The following is an 18,568-nucleotide window of genomic DNA, read 5'->3' on the forward strand; positions in this document are numbered from 1 at the left end:
CTGTGCTGTTCCTTGGCTTTTGGCCCAGTGTGTAGAGAGTATAGAAAGTACAACCCCCTCCTGGGGTGTTAAGTGGCCTGATTATGGTCTTTGCAGTGGCTCCAGAATGCTTCCTAAGACTGAAGCACATCTAGACAGCTAGACCTAGTTATCCAGGTAACCGTGGACTATTTTGCCAGCTGTCTTTAGAATCATCTCCTCACTTGCTGTGAGTGACTGGTGGTTGGCCATCTCTACCATTTTATAACTGAAGAGAGGTTCCATAGCTCAGCTAGTGTCGCACAGCTAGTAAGAGAGAGGGGGACTCGACCCCAAGCCTCTTGGTGCTCCTTGCACGGTACCAGGGTTGCCCCTCCAGTAGTATCGTAAGATGCATTTGAACACACAGTCCAGCTCACTTCCTGCTTGTGCGCATTGGCAGTTGGTGTGGGAATGGTTTCCTAGCAACCCTGCAGGGTAGTCCCCCACCTCCAGGACCTTCCTAAGGCCCCCGCATGTGTGCTGCTCAGTGCAGGACTCATTGGGCCAGGCGCCCTGCTCCCTCCTGGGCCGAGTGAGTCCTCACCCATGCTGGGCCTTCAGCCTCCCCCATGGACCCGTCCACAGGAGGGGAACCTGGCAGACGAGTGAGCTGAGGGGTGATGCAGCAGATGGGGCATGCACTTCAGCTGGGCGCCCACGCTTAGTTCACGCGACCTGAGTGGCTCAGGTCTCACAGCTCCCCACCGAGCGTCCTCGGCCTTCCCTCAGCTGGCAGGAGGCTTCCTTGCCCTCAGCAAGGCCAAGCGGCCTGCACCCGCCTGTTCCCATCCACCCGGCCCCACCCTCTCTCCTGCACGTGAAATTTCCCTCATACCAAGTACTCTACCAGCCGCTTCCTGGGCTTGGGAGTCTTGGCCCAGGGTCCCCTCCTCGCTTGCTCCATTTCCTTGTGACTCCTGGCAGGAGTCCTCCTCTCCTGGTGTCTGCCTGCCCTCCTGCCCCAGGCCCCCCAGCCATGCCCTGCTAGCTTGGTGCTGCTGATCTGGGGTCAGTGCTCCGCCTGCCCCACCCTGCCCTGCCCTCATCCATGGCTCCTGTTTCTGGGAGTGCTCACTTCCCTGGCTTCCGCTCTCCCTCCCCGTTCCCTCCTCAAGACATTCAAAAGGAAAAGTGAAGAAACGACTTTCCAGGGGAAAAGCGAAGTCCTGCCCCATGGTAGAAGGTCCCCTGGGTCTGCTGGCTTCCTGAACTTCTCTGACCCTGCCCTGGCACTGCTGCCCGTGCCCGTGGGCTCTGCTGTGCCTGGTGAGCCCGTGTGCGGGGCCTTGGGGCCTCTGCACCTCCGCACAGCTGTTCCCAGGGTACAGCTGACTCCCCTTCCCAGCTCTGTCAGGTCTTGCTCAGAAATCAGCTCTTCCATGGTCATTTCTGGCCCCACCCTGGCACCTCCTGTTGTCCTCTCCTCCTTAGTGTGTCCACTGTGGTCATCTGGCATTTTGGTACCTGCTGGTTTTTAATTGAACGTGACCTCGAGGGCAGGGAGTCGGCCTGGTCCCTTCACACTCACGTTCCTAGGACCTGGTGCGGGGCCTGGATGTCAGCGGCACGAGCAGTGTTTGTTTTAGGTGTGGACAGTCCCTGATGTGGTCTGGATGTGAGGCGTCCCCACGAGCTCACGCGTGAGACAGGCAGGAAGGCCTGGAGGAGAGGTGATTGGTTAGGAGCACCCTGACCCAGCAGTGAGGGACCCGCCGACGGGATTAACGGGGCGGTGACTGAGGCAAGAGGGGTGGGCTGGAGCAGGTGGTACTGGGGCCTGACTCGGTGTGCACGTGTCTGGTGAGTGGAGTCTCTCTGCCTCCTGATCGCCATGTCAGCAGCTTCCCCCTGCCACACTCTCCCGCCATGATGTTCCACCTCACCTTGAGTCCCGAGGAATGGAGCCTGTTGTCTATGAACGGAGGCCTCTGAAACCATGAGCCCCCAGATAAACCTTTTCTCCTCTAAAACCGTTCTCGCCAGGGTCTTTTAGTCTCAGCAGCGTAGACGCTGACTACAACAGCCCCTTTGTTTAAATGAGTCGTAATTTGGGTCTGCTGACTTCCATGCAGCATTCGCCAGTTGTGAGGTGCGTCTCTTGATGGGGATTCTGCAGAGTGCACTGTGTCCCTGAGCCTGTCCGCACAGTCAGATGACGGTCAGGCTCCTGCGTGGCAAGGCTGTGCTGGCGAGTCGACCTTGTCCTCGCTGCCTCTCCCATGCCTGCAGTTTGAAGAAAGGATTTTTAAGTGGAGGTCAGGTGCTCGTCCCCTGGAGGAATTTGGGGCATTGCCATTCAGTGACACCAGTGGCCCAGTTTCCCCCGGGGCTCATGCTGGCGGGTTTGGAATGGAGGTCAGTGTGGTGCACACAGCTCCTTACAGTGCCTGAGTGACAGGCTGGGGAGGTCCCTTCTCGGAGTCAGTGTCTTCCAACAGCGGCCAGGATGACCCTCTAAGGACTAAATCAGACCTGCCACTTCTCTGGTGGACCTGGTTTCCACGTTACAGCTGAGAAATAGAGGCTGAGGAAGGTCTAGGTAACCTGCTTAGCCTCACGGTCGGTGGAACTACTTGGAGTGGCAGCTCCCGGGAGCTTCTACCTGTTCTGCCTCGTGCCTGGTGCTGGGCACCCACAGACGTCCAGTGATGGCAGTGGGCAACTCTCCTGGAGTATCTCTCCAAGTTCTGACTTGGAAGAACTGGTCTTTGACTTCCCTGTTGTTCTTAAAGTTGTGACTTGGAGCCTAAATGTCTGGAGGAGCTGGGGTGCAGCTGACTTGGGGCTCCCTTCCTCCACAGTGCGCTCCCTCTGGCCCCGCCTCGGGGTCCTGAGTGCTCATTGCCCTAAGCAGAACACAGAGGTCCCTAAAAGCTCTGCTCTCTTCAGACTTCCTCTGGCATGGGACGCCCAGCCTGCCATAGCTTATTGCTGTAGTGCACTCTGAACCCCCGCCCCGATGGAGGAGTGGGTGGCACGTGCTGGAGCGCGCCAGCCTGCACAGCCCTTGCTCCTCCGTGCACGGGGTCTGTTTCACAGGGATTCTTGTGGTCTGCAGCTCCTTGTCTGTCCCTGTTCTCTAATCCCCTGAATGGAGCTGGGGCAGGGAGTGGAGCATGTGAAAGGCATCCAAGACGAGGAAAATTACATCGCAGGCTTGCGTGCGGATTTTGTGGTTGGCGACGGGGTGTTGGCTGGCTCTGCGCACTTGCCACCATCTCCTGGCCCCCCTCGTCTAGCCCCACTTGCTCGTCTCTGTGCCACCATCTCCTGGCCCCCCTCGTCTAGCCCCACTTGCTCGTCTCTGTGCCACCATCTCCTGGCCCCCCTCGTCTAGCCCTACTTGCTTGTCTCTGCGCCACCATCTCCTGGCCCCTCGTCTAGCCCCACTTGCTCGTCCCTGTGGACTTCCAAGGCTGCTGCTCTCCTGGGTGGGATCCGGGTCCTGGAGCTCGAGAGGGGGCTGTCTTCCCAGGAGTGGAGGGCTGCCTCGGCCTCTCTTCCCTGGTGGAGCATTTCCATGTAACAGATGACCTCGTCAGTTCAGCTCTGCGTCTCCAGAGCTTGGCTGGCAATGGTGGTCGTGTGACATTGTAGTCACATAGGGCCTTCCGCTTACAAAGCCCCATCCTACCACTAGACTGCACGACCCTCAGAGCTGGGCAGACACGGGGCAGGTTCAGTTTACCCCACCCAATCCTGGCGTCTGGTTACTAGCTGTGTACGGTGGAGCCAGTTACTGGACCTGGCCCTGCGCAGGTCTCTGGTTCTCACCTGTAAGATGGGAACGAGTGTCAAGAAGAGTGGCATGGTCTGCTTTAGTTCTGGTGGGTCACCCTGGCTGCTGTGTGTCAGGTTGCTCCTCTCCCGGGGCTGCTGGGGCCCAGGGAGGGCATAGTGGGACTGGGAATGCGGAGTGGGGCTTGCTGGCCGACTGGGTGTGGGCTGTGGCAGGGAGTGGGGTAACTGGGCTTGGGGTCCCAAGCAGCAGAAGAGATGCAGGTGTCCTCCACCAGAGGAGCGGGGCTGTAGTTGGAGCAGATCTAGCAAGGGTGCTCTGGGTTGGAAAAACCGGGAATTCTACTTTTATACTTTGGGTTTTGTTTAGTTAGATTATAAAATAGCACACAGCACCCTATAAATGTACGCTATTATTATGTGCTAATCAAAACATTTTAAAAGTGTTTTCAAAGGAATCAGAAATGCTCACCACCCCCGTTTGACCATTGCACGTTGTATAGATGTCTTTTTATTGCACTGTACCCTGTAAATATGTACAAGTCAAATAGCAGTAATTCATTTCTAGACGCGAAATCTGTGTGACGGTTCTGGTGGACGGGCGTTACAAGGCACATGCAGGAGAATGAGCACAGGTGGTAGAGAGTTAGCGCCGGCTCATTCACGGGAGTTAACGTGGCACCACCGGAGGAGACCCCCAAGGGTGGCGCTGAGTTGAGGAAGAAGACCAAGACGAGGAGGAGCTACAAAGGGGACCACAGAGGGACCCAAGAGGAGGAAGAAACCAAGAGAGGAGTCAGAGGAGGAGATGCCAGATCCTGGCTCAGTTTGGCTCCTGAGCAGTGTGGAGGCAGCCCGTGGTCTGCAGGGTGCGCCATGTTGGAAAGCTCAGGAACGTGGCTGATTGGCGTGGCCTCAGAAGAGGGCAGCTAGAGGTCCCAGCAGCAGTAGCTCCTCGCAGAAGCTGTTCTGCAAGGACTGTCAGGTAAGAGAGGACGCAGGTGGTGGAGGAAACAGGTCAGGAGAGGGACGCTGTCCGACTGGGGAAGGGGACAGTGCATATGGAGTGCACTTGGAGCAGGACGACGGGGAGGCTCCTGAGTAGTGAGCGGTGGTGGGGCCTGGGCCTCCAAGACTGGCTCGCCCACTTGGCCTGGCGTTCTCCGGCCCTCCCGTTTACCTGCAGGGGCCCGAGCTCCATTCTGCCATGCCGAGCAAGGTGCCCTGTGTGTAGGCCATGTTTTCTTGGTCCGCCGGTCTGTGGATGGGTGCCCGGGCTGCCCCATGACCTGGCTGTTAGGAATCGTGCTACTGTGCACTGAGGGCTGAAGTGGATGAGATGCCGTCCCTGCCTGTGTGGTGACGTCAGGATGGGTCCCAACGTTACGCACGACTGCAGTGCACTGTAACAACGTAGGAACAGGCCAGTGGAAGAGAAGGCCCAGCCAGGAGTGCGGGACAGGCAGGCCACAGAAGGAGGGGCTGTCCCTGTAGCGGCCGGCGTCTTGGGGCCGAGCAGGGTCGCTGTTGGTTTCCGCTGACTGTGCGCTCGCCGTAGTGGGCTTACTGAGCGAGCTCTAGATTTTTCTCACTAAAGACATAGGGAGTCTGGGTGGGTGCCTCTTCTTAAGGAAGCCTCCAGGAATCCTGGCTTCTCTCTTCTTGCTGTGCCTCAGTGATGGGCAGCTTACCCTCTCTGAGAGCCAAGGTGGCTGTCACCTCTATAGGCTGAACTTTAACTCTGGGAGGAAAAGAGAAAAGGCGAGGAGCAGAGCAGACGTACTGGCAGCGTCTGTCTCCTTCATGGAGAAGCAGCAGCTCTCTAGAGCCTCCCAGTCCCTCAGCCCCATGTGCCACCTGGCTGTGCTGCTCCTAGGGGCAGGGCAGCTGGGCTGTGGCAGTTTCACCTGGGAACCAGCCACCTAGGTCTGGGGTGGAGAAGGTAGAGCGTGAACATAGATCTTTGTTTCCTTCAGGCTCTTAAGTTTTGCTTTTTTGTAAAACTTGCAGTGATGGGGTGACTCGGGCCTCAGCTTCTCCATCGCGGAGCATTCCGTTTGGAGACATGGAGAGCATGCAGTGCTGGGCTCCTGTTCCTGCCCAGCCTCTTCCTGTTGCACAAGCGACCCTGCCCACTTCACAGTGACACTCAGGGTCCCCTCCTCCCTGCTCCCTTGGCCTCCAAGTCTGGCCTCTCTTCCCGAGTGGACCACACAGCGTTGTGCTCCAGATGGTCTGTCCACTCAGACCTGTGAGCTCTTCACGGGGCAGCATGCGTCAGAATCCTCTGCCTTGGGCGGAAGGGCCAGTGGCGTGTCTGTGCTGTGCCACGCCTGACCATCGTGGGCCCCGCTGCTGTGGCCGGGGCTGATGAGCCCTCTGAGCCCGCCTCAGTTCTGGGGTGTGGAAGTGTGGAGCGCACACTGGGTCCTGGGGTCGGCTGCTGTCGGGGGGCCTCTGCACAGCTTCCCCAGGAGCTGCGCAGGGCCGACCAGCTCTGCCTCCTGGGGTCCTGGCTGGCCCTCTGCCCTTCTCAAGCAGCTCCCAGCATGTGTTGCCTTCTAGCTGTTGTCAGGAAGCAGGGAGTTGAGGTGGACAGTGGGAGAGTGGAGAGCAGGAAGGGTCAGTGGACACACAGGGTGGGGCCCCTGCCCCTGCCGCTCTCCAGGCCCAGCCTTGGGGGCTCTGTCACCTCAGGAGAGCTGAAGGGGCGTGAGACACTCAGGCAGGGGCTGCGTGCAGGGTCCGCTGGCCTCTTGCCATGCTCCTGGGCGGAGGAGGGTAGTGATCTGATGGAAGAAGCGGCCTGTGCCTCCCCTCCCCCGGACGTCCAGTAAGACTGCCCTGCGGGAGCCTCGGTGCAGTGCCTTCTGGAAACCCCATGCCCAGAGGTGTTCCTCTCCACGGGTGGGAAGGTAGAGCCCTTTGGAGCCCCCTGGGCCTCCTTCCCGGACTGCCAGGGGGCGTTTCCTTCTCCTCTCTCCTGGAAGGCGGGTGGTCCTGGGGAACCGTTTCCCGTGGCAGGCAGCTGCCAGGTGGAGAGGCCAGGCCACTGCGCAGGGGACATGCTCGTTGGTCTCCCACCCTCCCCTGTCCTCACAGTGCTGCCGGCCTCAGGGGCTGCCGTGGGGAGTTCCTGGGTTGTGACAAATGGCATTTTTGTTCTGGTGTTTCTGTGCCGCACAGTAGTGCTCGCGAACGAAAGTGGCCGTGACCAAGCCGGGCAGCACCCGGAGCGTGCGGAGCTGACCTGCCGGGGCCCAGCATCTTCCCCGTGGAGACACTGCCGGGGATGCCCTGTCCTTCCTGTCGTCACGCCCATGCTCGTTCTCACACACACAAGCACGCTCACACAGGCACACACTCATACATAAAACACTCATGCTCACACACGTACATGTACACACTCACGCACATGCTCACACTCACGTGCATGCTCATGCTCACGCACACGCACACTCACACGTGCATGCACTTACACAATGCACTTGCACTCGCACACACGCATTCACACACGCTCATACGCACACATACATACGCTGACAAGCTCACATGCACACACATGCTCACACACGCGCATGCTCACGCATGCACACACTCACACTCATGCACATACACATGCTCATGCTCACACACACATGCCCTCACACGCACACGCTCACACGCAAGCACACAGCCCAGGAAACCCACATTCTTTGTATGAGTATGCATTGTGTTGACCACAGGCCATGCGGTTCAGCCATAAATGGAAGAACAATGAAAATCCATGCACAGAATATCAGCTAAAAACACCTCGCCCCTCTGCCTCCTTCGCTGTAATGGTTGAGAGAGTCCTGGGAGGTGGGTGCGGGTGGGGAAGGGAGAGCAGCATTCCTAGAGGAAACCAGAGCTTTGCTCCCTGGCTGGAGGTGGGAGCTTCCTGTGTCCCTCTGTCTCCTGCCGGCTCTGTGGGTCTGCGACACTCTGGACCCTGCTGAGCAGGTGGTTCTTGCACTGACTCTTGTGGCACAGCCTGTTTGGAGACGCCTCCCGGTGTTGGTGAGGAAGAGGGGAAGTCGGCCGCCAGGCGGGAGATGTGCGCTGTCCTACTGTGTCCACTCTCAGCTCGTGTTTTGGCCCCTTTATTTCTCCGCCCTGGATAAGCCTCAGGCCTTGGCTGGCCCTTGCAACAGTCTTAGCCTGCTTTGTGGTCCAGGCCTCAGCTCTTTCTGGGGCCTAGGTTTCTACTTCCAAGATGAGGGGCAAGATGTCTTGGGGCTGGACATCTGGGGGTCCCAATGCAGGTCACAGGTCAGCAGCCTTGGCAGGAAGCTGACACCTGAGCCCTGAATGTGTGGGGAAGGTTCTGTTCCAAATATTTGCCCGATGACGTCTGCATTAACTGAGCAGCAGCTGCTGGCCTGCGAGGCCAGCCCTGGGCTCCGGACTTCCTGAGCATATGCTGGGCATCAGGCAGTGGCCACGGTGTCGCCCTGCAGTGGGTGGCGGGTCAATATTTGCCCTGGCCTAGGGTAGGCCAGGGCCATAGCTGCCTCTCAAGTGTTCGGCCTTCGTGTTTGTTGACCTCCTCTCCAGTGATGTGCGAATGGCCCAGCGACGTTTGACTTCATATTTTATGGTAATGAAGGACAAGCTGGAGAGTCATACGCAGCTCTATTCTAGACTCAGTTGGCTGCTTTGGAGGAGATCATACAAATATTTACACGGGCAGATACATTAGACTGACTTCAGAGGAGGGAGTGCTAGTCACTACCTACGGAGAGCAGCTCGGGCTTGATTCTTCAAACACGCCATCGTGTTTACTCTCCAGTGTCTCTCGATGGGGGTGCCGTGTCATAGACAGGAGCTGGGACCCCCAGCGGGTCTGCCACTCCCGAGGCTCACATGCAGAGCTGAGGCAGGAGTCCAGGACTCTTCAGAGGCAGAGGTTTTCCCTGAGCCTTGCTGCTGGGCAGGAGCCCTGTGAGAACAGGAACTCCATCCTCCACTGCAGGGTGGCCGCCCGGGCTGGGGCATTGTGACAGGCAAGGAGCCCTGTGTTCTCCATGAGGCCTCCGGGCGCCCCGCGCCTCTGGGGCGGGCAGACCTCACCCTCAGCGCTGCTCCACACTCCTCCGCCCCTTTGTGTGGTCCTCCCAGCGCTCCCGGAGCCGCGGGAGGCAGGGGCTCTGATTGGCCCCGCGGCCCGGCATTGTTCTCCCTTCTCAGGGCTGCGGCCTGAGACTGTCCCCTGCAGAAGACCCTGCCGCTGCTATTGTGCCTGCAGACTTTCCCACCGCCCGGCACCACTGCTCAGTGCTCTCTGTGGTGCTGCTGGCTCAGCCTCAAGGACGGCCTGCAGCCAGCTGACAAGGTCGCTCATGTCCCCGCTCTTCAGGCCACGAGCCACGCTGGCGGTTCCCAATGCCTTTGAAAGCTCTTCTCTCACCATCGCTCCTTCAGTCCAGCCACATGGTCTCCCAGACTCCCAGCAGCAGACTTGCCTGCCGACAGTTCTGGCTGCAGGCCAATCCCTGTCTTTGGGAGGATGGCCTCAGTTACCAAGTCAACGTGGCACTTAGCGAGTGCTGCCATGCTGCCCCCTGGTGGCGAGGGCGGCAGCTGAGCACAGGCTCCAGCCTCCTGGTTAGCAGCAGAGACCCTCCGCTTCCTAACCCAGGGTTTGCACACCTGATAGATGGAGCTGCAGTGTGGAAGGGCGGCGTGATCTGTCGTAGCCGCTGTCCGGGCTGAAGAGGGCTCTGATGTTTGGGGGAGGGGAACAGCGTGGTGTGGGGCTCGGATTGGAATTGGGATCTGCAGTCTGTTACCCCAGCCTCCCTCCTTCCACTCCATGATGGTGGTGTGGAGGTGTCAGGATCCCCCTTGAAGTCTACAGGACTCTGGTCAAGGTTAATGACCATCTTGGCCCTTGCAGACACCGGGGGTCAGGAGTTCTGCAGCCCCCTTCATATTCTTGTCGTCCTCCTGGGTCTGAAGCTTGCCCTGGGATAGCTCTGAGGCGCAGGAGGTGCCGTGTGCTGTTCTACACACGGGAAGTGGTGGCAGCCTCCAGGAGCGTAGACCCAGGGGAGACAGTGGGTCTTGTGGAAGATGGGGCAGGGGATGGGGAGACTGGAGGAAGCCCTGTTAACTCGTGAGTGAGATGTCAGGGGCACGGTCACTAAGTAGAACCCGACACCCCTGTTTACCCCTTGGTTTTCACTTGATAAGACAAACAGGAAGGCATCTCAGCAGGCCATGCCAGAACTGTTACCTGGGTGTGTCAGCTGAGTTCCCCAGAGAAACAGAACAAGCAGGGCAGATGCAGACGATCGAGAGGGGACTTCATAGGGGCGTTGGCTCCCATGATATGCCATCCCTGGGCCAGAGGATGGGGTACGCCGATGGTGTCACCTCAGCCTGGGGCTGAAGCCTGGGAAGCTGGAGTCGGAAGCCTGGGCACAGATGGACGGCGCCCCATGATGGACAGGGGCAGACCTTCCTTAGTCCGTGCCTTGAACTGCCTTCTCCCAGAGTCCCCAGAAGCTCTGCGTCTCCAGCTCTCTGGTATCCCCGAGTCCAGTCGACACCGGAGTCAGCTGTCGCAGTTAGCTAAGTCCCCCTAGGTGCTGCGTGGTAGGCTGCCCGGAACTCAGGCCTGGCTCCTCACGGTCAGGCCTGGAGTGGCCTGCAGTAGCACCACCGCCACGCTGACCGTTGACGTTCATGCGCTGTCCACAGCCTCGGGCCCGACCTTCCCTTCCTCGCTAGCCCTCACGTCCCAGCCTCTCCTTTCATGGTCGGCCCTGTTTTAGGCCAGTCCCTCCTCCGACTTCTCGTTTGGCTCTTCCTCTCCATCACTGTCACCACTGCATTTTATGGAGGATCCGTCACGAGCCAGGGACCGTCAAGCAGCCTTAACCCATTAGTGCAGTTTGTTCTCACTGAGGCTCTGTGAGGTTGGTCCTTCATTTATTCCCGTTTCATTGTTGAATCGCTAATGCTGCTGAGCATGGTCAAGGTCACATAGCTAATTAGAGGTGAACGGGGGACCTGAGCCCGCGTTGCTTCCTTGTGATGCTATTCCCAGACTCGGTCTCTCTTGGGGTGGTGGCCGATCATTCTGGGTTGTGCCCCTGCCCGGCTGGCCTACATGTCTTCCTCCACCTTGTATTTTAGCCAGCTTTGCATTACTGTGACCGAACTACCTGACAGGACCAACTTGGAGGAGGGCAGGTTTGTTTTGGATTGGGGTTCCAGAGCTTCAGTCCATGGTCAGTTGACTCCATTGCTCTGGGCCCCAGGTGAGGCAGCACATCATGGGGGAAGGGCCAGTGCAGGAAGGTTGCTCAGCTCTTTAGGGTCAGGAAGCAAGTTGGAGGAGAAGGGACCAGAAGAACTACCCTTCCAGGGCACGCCCCAGTGACCCACCTCAGCCACACCCCATTTGCCTTCGGTTGACACCCTGTCAAACCCGGAGGGACTGATTAGGCCCCAGCTCTTGCCAGCCAGTCACTGTATCTCTGAATATTCCTGCATTGGCAGGGCTTTGGGGTGCCTCCATCCACCCCTCACACCGTGGAGACGGTTTCCCCGCCTATGGAGTCAGAGTGGACTCTTGCATGGTGAGCTGGTCAAGGAGCGTCTTCACACACCATTTCCTCCTAACCTGAACCCACGGAAGATGGGTCTCTTTCAGAGGGTCCCTCCAGCTACCCGGGGTCCCTGCGCCGAGCGCATCTCAGGGATCGACTTTATTTTTAACCCTGCCTCTCACACACGTGAGCAGCAGCCCCGGGCCCTGCTGTGAAGCCATGGCTGCCCGGATCCTCTGTCTCCACTGCCTGGTTCTTCGTCTGGTCCTAGGAGGCCCAGACACCATCCTAGGAGGCCCGGGGTAAGTGGGGAACATAGCCATGAGGCAGCCTCTCCTGCAGAGGTGACCCGGAGCCAGTGGGGTGAGCTGCCTTTGTTTTCATGAAGTAGCTGTCTTTACTCCTGCTCTACAAATTCAGGGACATGATGACCAGGAGAGATGCCAGTTCCTGGCTCCGACTGGCGCTCCACCCTCGCCTTTGTCCCTCCTGCTCCAGCTTCTCTCCTTTGCAGTGGTGCATTCTGGGGATGAAACATGCCGTGGCCTTGAGCACCCTGGTTTTGAAATGGCAGGGTGGCCCCGAGCTCATGCAGCAGCACCTGTGCCTGGGCCTCGGGTGTCCTGGCAGGCCATCTTGCTGCTGTGACACTGGCCTGCCAGGGTGGCCACTGCTCCCCAGGTCCTCCTGGGCAGTGGCCCTGCACCTGTTCCCAGCAGTTCTCAGGAGTCAGGCCTTTGGTTTGCATTAGAGGCGTGAATGAGGAGGTCTTCCGGCTTGGGGGTTGGGAACCCGTCGTCCTAGGAGCAAACTGCTGTCTTCCTGGAAGAGGTCTTCTCTAGAGTCTCGTCTGATTTCCGGATTATCTACATGCAATCAGTCTGAACTGGTGTGCGTGCGTCCACATGTGTCAGTCCTCTTGACTGGGACTGTGTGTACCTGTGAGCGATGCTGCAGGAGACGGTTCTGAAGAATCACTGTAGCAGCAGAGCTGAGCTGAAAGCTCCCGGGAACTGATGCTCAGCGTGTGCTTCTCGGGTGGGGCGGGGGTGGGGAGAGGGAGGTGGGGAATGGGGACAGCCCTGCTCGTGCCCTGGACTCCCGGACAGTCTGCCCAGGGCACTACTTTTCATTAAGAATGGATGATAAGAAACCCGAGGCCCCAGGAGAGGCTTCTGAGGCCCCTGGGAGAGGTCGATCCCTGAGCCGCGTCTACTCGCCTCCTGTGGGTCAGGTGGCTTTTCTCTTCCTCTTTGCTTCTCCTTGCAGCACCCAGCCTAGGGCAGCGTGGTGAGGCTCTTACAAGAAATACTGCTTCCTTGGTGACCTCGACCCGCAGTGGGGAGGAGGAGCAGGGCGCTGTGCTCTGAGGTCCTGCCAGAGCTGGGAGTCGTGGGTGGAAGGCCCTGCCGCTGAGGAAAGACCTCTGCAGTGGGGCTCTGGGCAACGTGAGTGCCGCGGACGACCTTGGGGAAAAAGAAGAGCCACGGGGATCAAGACAGAGGCAGGGTCGGTGAAAATGGCCCACCCTGCTGCCCTGCCCGCCCAGCCCAGCACTTCCTCAGTTGGTCCTCACGAGTCCTGGGATGTGGGCCCCACCACTGCCTTGAAGGACTGATGGGGACCCTGCCAGGGAGGATGGTGTGCTCTCTGCCACCTGGAGAGGCCGTGGGAGAGCCTGTGACCAGGACTGATGGGTGTGCTCCAGCCGTGGGTCCTACAGGAAGAGGCCTGAGCAGGACATCAGGGCAGCTCCAGCCTGCGGGGGAGTGGGCCGGGGAGGAGGCGGAGGAGAGGGGAGCGCCGGCCTCGCCTGAGCAGGGCTGGCCCATCCTCTGTGCGCTTCATCTCTTCTCTCCACGTTCCCCAATCACCCAGGGAGGCCTCCACTTTGCGCCTGCTGCCTGCTGTGTGAGCACTCTGAGGACAGGGGTGGCCTGTTTGTCCTTCATCTCCCGCCACTCGGGGATGACCAGTCCAGAAGGGGTGGCACTGAGGCCTGGGTCTCTGAAGGGGTACTGCCCTGTTTTCCTTGGGAAGACGAAGGTGAGGGAATGAGGTGCGGGGAGGAGAGTTGGTGAGAAAAGTCGGGCATTGCCATGCTCACCTAGAGGAGCCGGCCCGGGGCCAGCAGCCTGCCAGGCTCTGAACCCAGAGCGAGGTCTCATTAGCATTCGGAGGGGAAGTGACCACAGGGGACACATCCAGAACATGAGAGGAGACAGGCTGTGTTTTAATTATGACCTGGACTTTTAAACAGATCCTTTTCTCAGCTAGTCTGAGCCTTAGAGAAAACAGCTTGTGGTAGCTGTGCAGCCGGCAGCTGGGTCCACAGGGGCACGTACAGCTGTGCACACATCTGGCGCACAGGCGTGGGCTGCGTGTGCCTCCAACGCTCTGGCCGGGGGAGGGTGCCGGGTGCACCTTGAACTCTGTGCCCAGGCAGTGAGGTAAGGCTGACCTGGCTCAGGAGCAGAGCCAGCAGAGGGAACGCAGACAGTCCTCCCTTCTGGAACCCAGGACCGGCCCCTCCAGTCTGTGCTCCCCAGGGCCCATGACCACTGCAGGACCCGAGCAGCAGCCCCCCTCCTCCAGCATGGTGGACTTCCTCTGTTGATCCCACTCCAACCCTCCTTCAACTTGGGGGACACTTTTGAAGTGGGGCTGAAGTTAAAGGGGCAGAAGAGGAGGAGCTTAGCAGGCTGGGAGTGAAGGTAAGCCCACGGTGGCCACCTGCACCGCGGGTCCTGGGGCGCCTGGGCCTCCAGTCTGCTCAACAGCTCGTGTCAGGGGAGGAGGAGGAGGAGCAGGACTTGGGACAAAGGGGCTTTGGCCAGCTCCTGCAGAAGCACGGATTGGTTTGCTCAGGTTGGCAAGCGGTGACTGGGGACTTGGGCCCAGGGATGAACTGGGTAGACCGAGCACGGCATAGTGCCCAGCAAGGGACGAGGGAGTGGAAGGACTGGTGGGCCCAGGGGCTCAGACTCAGAGAGCCCTGGGCAGCGGGGGAGGGTGAGGGCTGGGAAGAGCTGGGGGCTTGGAGCTCTGGGTTGGGGCTCTAGCCCACCTGGTGGAAGGACAGTTTGCATGTGAGGCCCGCCCAGCTTTCCTCTGAGGGCAGAGGCAGGTGTTCCCCAGGCGGTCCTGCGGCCAGGGCAGGCAGCACGGGGTGACCCGGGCTGCTGTCCAAGGCAGGACAGCCAGCTCCTACCAGGCTGCGTCCCGCCTCCTACGTCCTCTTCACTGGACCCCAGCTCGTTCCTGCTTCCAGGCAGCTTCCCAGATAAAGACACGGGCGCAAGGGTGGACCTGCCTCGCAAGCTGGCATGATTTTGCGGTTGGGAAGGGATGACCGTCGTGATTCTTCAGACGCACACAGCGTCACGTCAGTCTCTTCTGTGTTCACGGGGCCCTTGCCTGGTCCTGTTCTTGTGTCGTCTCTGGGACATCCCCTCGGGACGACTCCGCATCTGTTCACCTCCCTCCTATTCACTGCTTCTCCCGCAGGCAGGCCAGGGGGCTGCACGGGGGTCTGTCTGTGCCCTCCTGTGCCTGGTGTGCTGCAGACACTGGACACTTACTGGTCTCTGTGCGAATGCCGTGTGTGGTGGTTCCTCCCGCCCCTCCCGTGGACAGAGGTGTGGCGTGCGGCAGGACACACAGCGGAAGCGTCTGAGTGGAAGAAAGGCTGGTGGGAAGAGCAGCAGGAACCTGCGGGCGCCTGGGAGGGGCTGGCCATGCTCAGGCCACTGTGTGTTGCCGAGGGGACTTACTGTTGGAGCAAGCTGCTGCACATGGAGCCACCTGGTTCTGTGTTGGGGGCACAGAGTGACATGCAGGTTCATGCGCTCACTCGGGCCATTCTGTCCTCACACCACCTGACCTGTCCACATCCATCCACTCCTCTTGCATGTGGAGACAGAGAAAGATTGGTTTTTCTGAGAATCCCCACCAGCATGGTGCTACAACTTTAGAAAACTCTTTCGGAAATAGTGAAACGGATACTGCAAAGAGTGAGCCCAGAGATGGCGTCAGGGCACGTTAGGCTTATTCAGAGCTTTGAGGGATGCAGCTGCGATGTCGCCAGGCAGTTTACAAAGAAGAAAAGCCCCACAGACCTGCTTTAAACTTTAGGTCTTTTGTAGACCTCCAGGGATGGCTGTTGATCAGAGTGACTAGGACGAGACTTAGTGCCTCGGGCTAAAGTCGGCCACAGGGCAGGCCAGTCTGCAAGGCCTTGTGCTGCTGACCCGAGGACAGCGCGGGCCACCCGACCTCACTCACAGTGCTGTCCTTCCTCTCTCCCTGCTGCCAGGCTGTTCGCTGTCAAATGCGGGGGCTGCTTTGAGGCCATCGCCCCCAACGAGTTTGTAATGCGGGCCCAGAAGAGCGTGTACCACCTGAGCTGCTTCTGCTGCTGTGTCTGCGAGCGGCAGCTTCAGAGGGGTGACGAGTTCGTCCTGAAGGAGGGGCAGCTGCTGTGCAAAGGGGACTACGAGAAGGAGCGGGAGCTGCTCAGCCTGGTGAGCCCCGCAGCCTCCGACTCAGGTGAGTGCTGTGTGCAGGGCTGCAGGGAGGCACGGTGCAGCGGGAGGCGTCTCAGCCTCCCTCCTGGAGGCCCTGGACAGCCGTGCTCCCTGGCCACGCTTCCTTGTGTTCCAGGCCGCTTCCCTTGTAAGCTTGGCGTCACTCCCATCAGTCAGCTGACGCCTGGACCATGCTGTGTAACAAGTAACCCCCAGGTCCCATGGCGGATGGTCATAGCACCCAGTCCTGCGTTCCCATGTCCTGGGGTTAATGAAAGCAGCTGCTTGAGCCTGAAGATCTTCAGGTTGGCGGGAGTCTGCTGGCCTCAGCTGAGCTTAGTGCCAGGGTAGATGAGGCCCAGGTCCTGCTGAACGTGGTTTTCTTCTGGGACCATGTAGAGGAGCGGCAGGGGCAGGGTATGATATGGGCATGGAAATGGAAGAAGGGTGGGCGGCATGCGCAGCCCCATGTCACATCTAACAAGCTCCTATGGCCAAAGCAGACTACAGACGGAAACTGAGGTCCCAGCAGGGACCCTTGCTGGGCTACAGTGTGACTGCATAACATGTTGGAATAGGTAGTGCAGGGGGACAGTGTGGCCTGTGCAGAGGGAGAGTGTGGCCTGTGCAGAGGGAGAGTGTGGCCTGTGCAGAGGGACAGTGTGGCCTGTGCAGAGGGAGAGTGTGGCCTGTGCAGAGGGACAGTGTGACCTGTGCAGAGGGACAGCGTGGCCTGTGCAGAGGGACAGCGTGGCCTGTGCAGAGGGACAGCGTGGCCTGTGCAGAGGGAGAGCGTGGCCTGTGCAGAGGGAGAGTGTGGCCTGTGCAGAGGGACAGTGTGGCCTGTGCAGAGGGACAGTGTGGCCTGTGCAGAGGGAGAGTGTGGCCTGTGCAGAGGGAGAGTGTGGCCTGTGCAGAGGGAGAGTGTGGCCTGTGCAGAGGGACAGTGTGGCCTGTGCAGAGGGACAGTGTGGCCTGTGCAGAGGGACAGTGTGGCCTGTGCAGAGGGAGAGCGTGGCCTGTGCAGAGGGAGAGCGTGGCCTGTGCAGAGGGACAGCGTGGCCTGTGCAGAGGGACAGCGTGGCCTGTGCAGAGGGAGAGCGTGGCCTGTGCAGAGGGACAGTGTGGCCTGTGCAGAGGGACAGTGTGGCCTGTGCAGAGGGACAGTGTGACCTGTGCAGAGGGAGAGTGTGGCCTGTGCAGAGGGACAGTGTGGCCTGTGCAGAGGGACAGTGTGGCCTGTGCAGAGGGAGAGTGTGGCCTGTGCAGAGGGAGAGTGTGGCCTGTGCAGAAGGACAGTGTGGCCTGTGCAGAGGGACAGTGTGGCCTGTGCAGGGGGACAGTGTGGCCTGTGCAGAGGGAGAGTGTGGCCTGTGCAGAGGGAGAGTGTGGCCTGTGCAGAAGGACAGTGTGGCCTGTGCAGAGGGACAGTGTGACCTGTGCAGGGGGACAGTGTGGCCTGTGCAGAGGGAGAGTGTGGCCTGTGCAGGGGGAGAGTGTGGCCTGTGCAGGGGGACAGTGTGACCTGTGCAGAGGGAGAGTGTGGCCTGTGCAGAGGGACAGTGTGACCTGTGCAGAGGGAGAGTGTGGCCTGTGTAGAGGGACAGTGTGGCCTGTGCAGAGGGACAGTGTGGCCTGTGCAGAGGGAGAGTGTGGCCTGTGCAGAGGGACAGTGTGGCCTGTGCAGAGGGACAGTGTGACCTGTGCAGGGGGACAGTGTGGCCTGTGCAGAGGGAGAGTGTGGCCTGTGCAGAGGGAGAGCAGCCCGACAGTACTTCCTGGGCGCGGTCGCTGTGGCAGCTGCTCATTCTTGCTGGGCTGCTTCGCCTCAAGCGGGCCAGCTTATTTGCCACTGTATGCTCAGGCATTAGCCCAGGCCTGGCTCTGAGGTGCCAGGTACGCTCTTTCTTGAAGAAGGGCACAGCCTGGCAGCAGGCGCGTGTGCCGGTCGAGAGCCAGGGTCCTGGAGGCTGGCAGGTGGGCGCCTCATCTGGCCGCACTCCATTTGACCTTGGGAGGCTTTCTGAATGCGCACTGCCATTCCAGGGCTGTGACTGTGATGGTGGCCATGTACGCCCTGCCTGCCCCCCACAGCAGGCTTTCTGTCGGGGAGGGAGGGCGGCTGCTCGGGGAAACCCGTGTTCTCCAGCGCTGGGGCCCAGCGCCAGCTGGTGGGGCTCGGCTTCACGAAGTGCCGCTCTTTGCCTGCTGGCTGGCTGATGCCTGCAGAGCTCCTGCTGGGCTAGGTGGTCCCAGGCGTTCCAGGTTTGTCTCAACCTGGGGGAACTGTCTCCGAGCTGGAACATGGGCACACGCACAGCCAACGTCTGCTGGGGCGACGGGGCCGTTCCAGGCTGAGCTGCGTGGAGTCCACTTGGACCAGTCGGCTCACCCGTCTTTCCTGCCAGGTGCCTTGCTGTGCCTGCCCGCTGAGGCCTTCTCCCCCGAGTGATGTAGAATCCTCCCAAAGGCTTGGGGCCATGGTGGTCAGAGTGGCCTTAGAGGGATGTATACACCAGAGGGCCACAGCAATCCTTCTAGGGACGTCAGGAGTGGCCAGGCCGTCCTCCGGACATAGGGCTGTGGGGCTGGACTGCTGGGCTCTTCAGTGGCCCACTCTCAAGGTTTGCAGATGTTAACTGAACTCGCAGTGAGGAGCCGTACTGCAGCCTCCCCTCGAAAACGGCGAGAAGAGAGCGGGGGCCC

The 18,568-nt window shown here is 59.8% G+C and overlaps 1 protein-coding gene across 2 annotated transcripts in view; it reads left to right on the forward strand.

Moving 5' to 3' along the window:
• Nucleotides 1–18,568, forward strand: part of LMX1A (LIM homeobox transcription factor 1 alpha) — a 130,338-nt gene that overhangs the window by 79,534 nt on the left and 32,236 nt on the right. For both annotated transcript variants that reach the window (XM_079107945.1, XM_079107946.1), the window contains exon 4: nucleotides 15,652–15,884. In XM_079107945.1, coding sequence (XP_078964071.1) covers nucleotides 15,652–15,884 — 233 coding nt within the window. The remainder of the gene's footprint in view (nucleotides 1–15,651; nucleotides 15,885–18,568) is intronic.

Source organism: Sciurus vulgaris, assembly GCF_902686455.1.
Source record: "Sciurus vulgaris genome assembly, chromosome: 12".
Taxonomy (NCBI): Eukaryota; Metazoa; Chordata; class Mammalia; order Rodentia; family Sciuridae; genus Sciurus; species Sciurus vulgaris.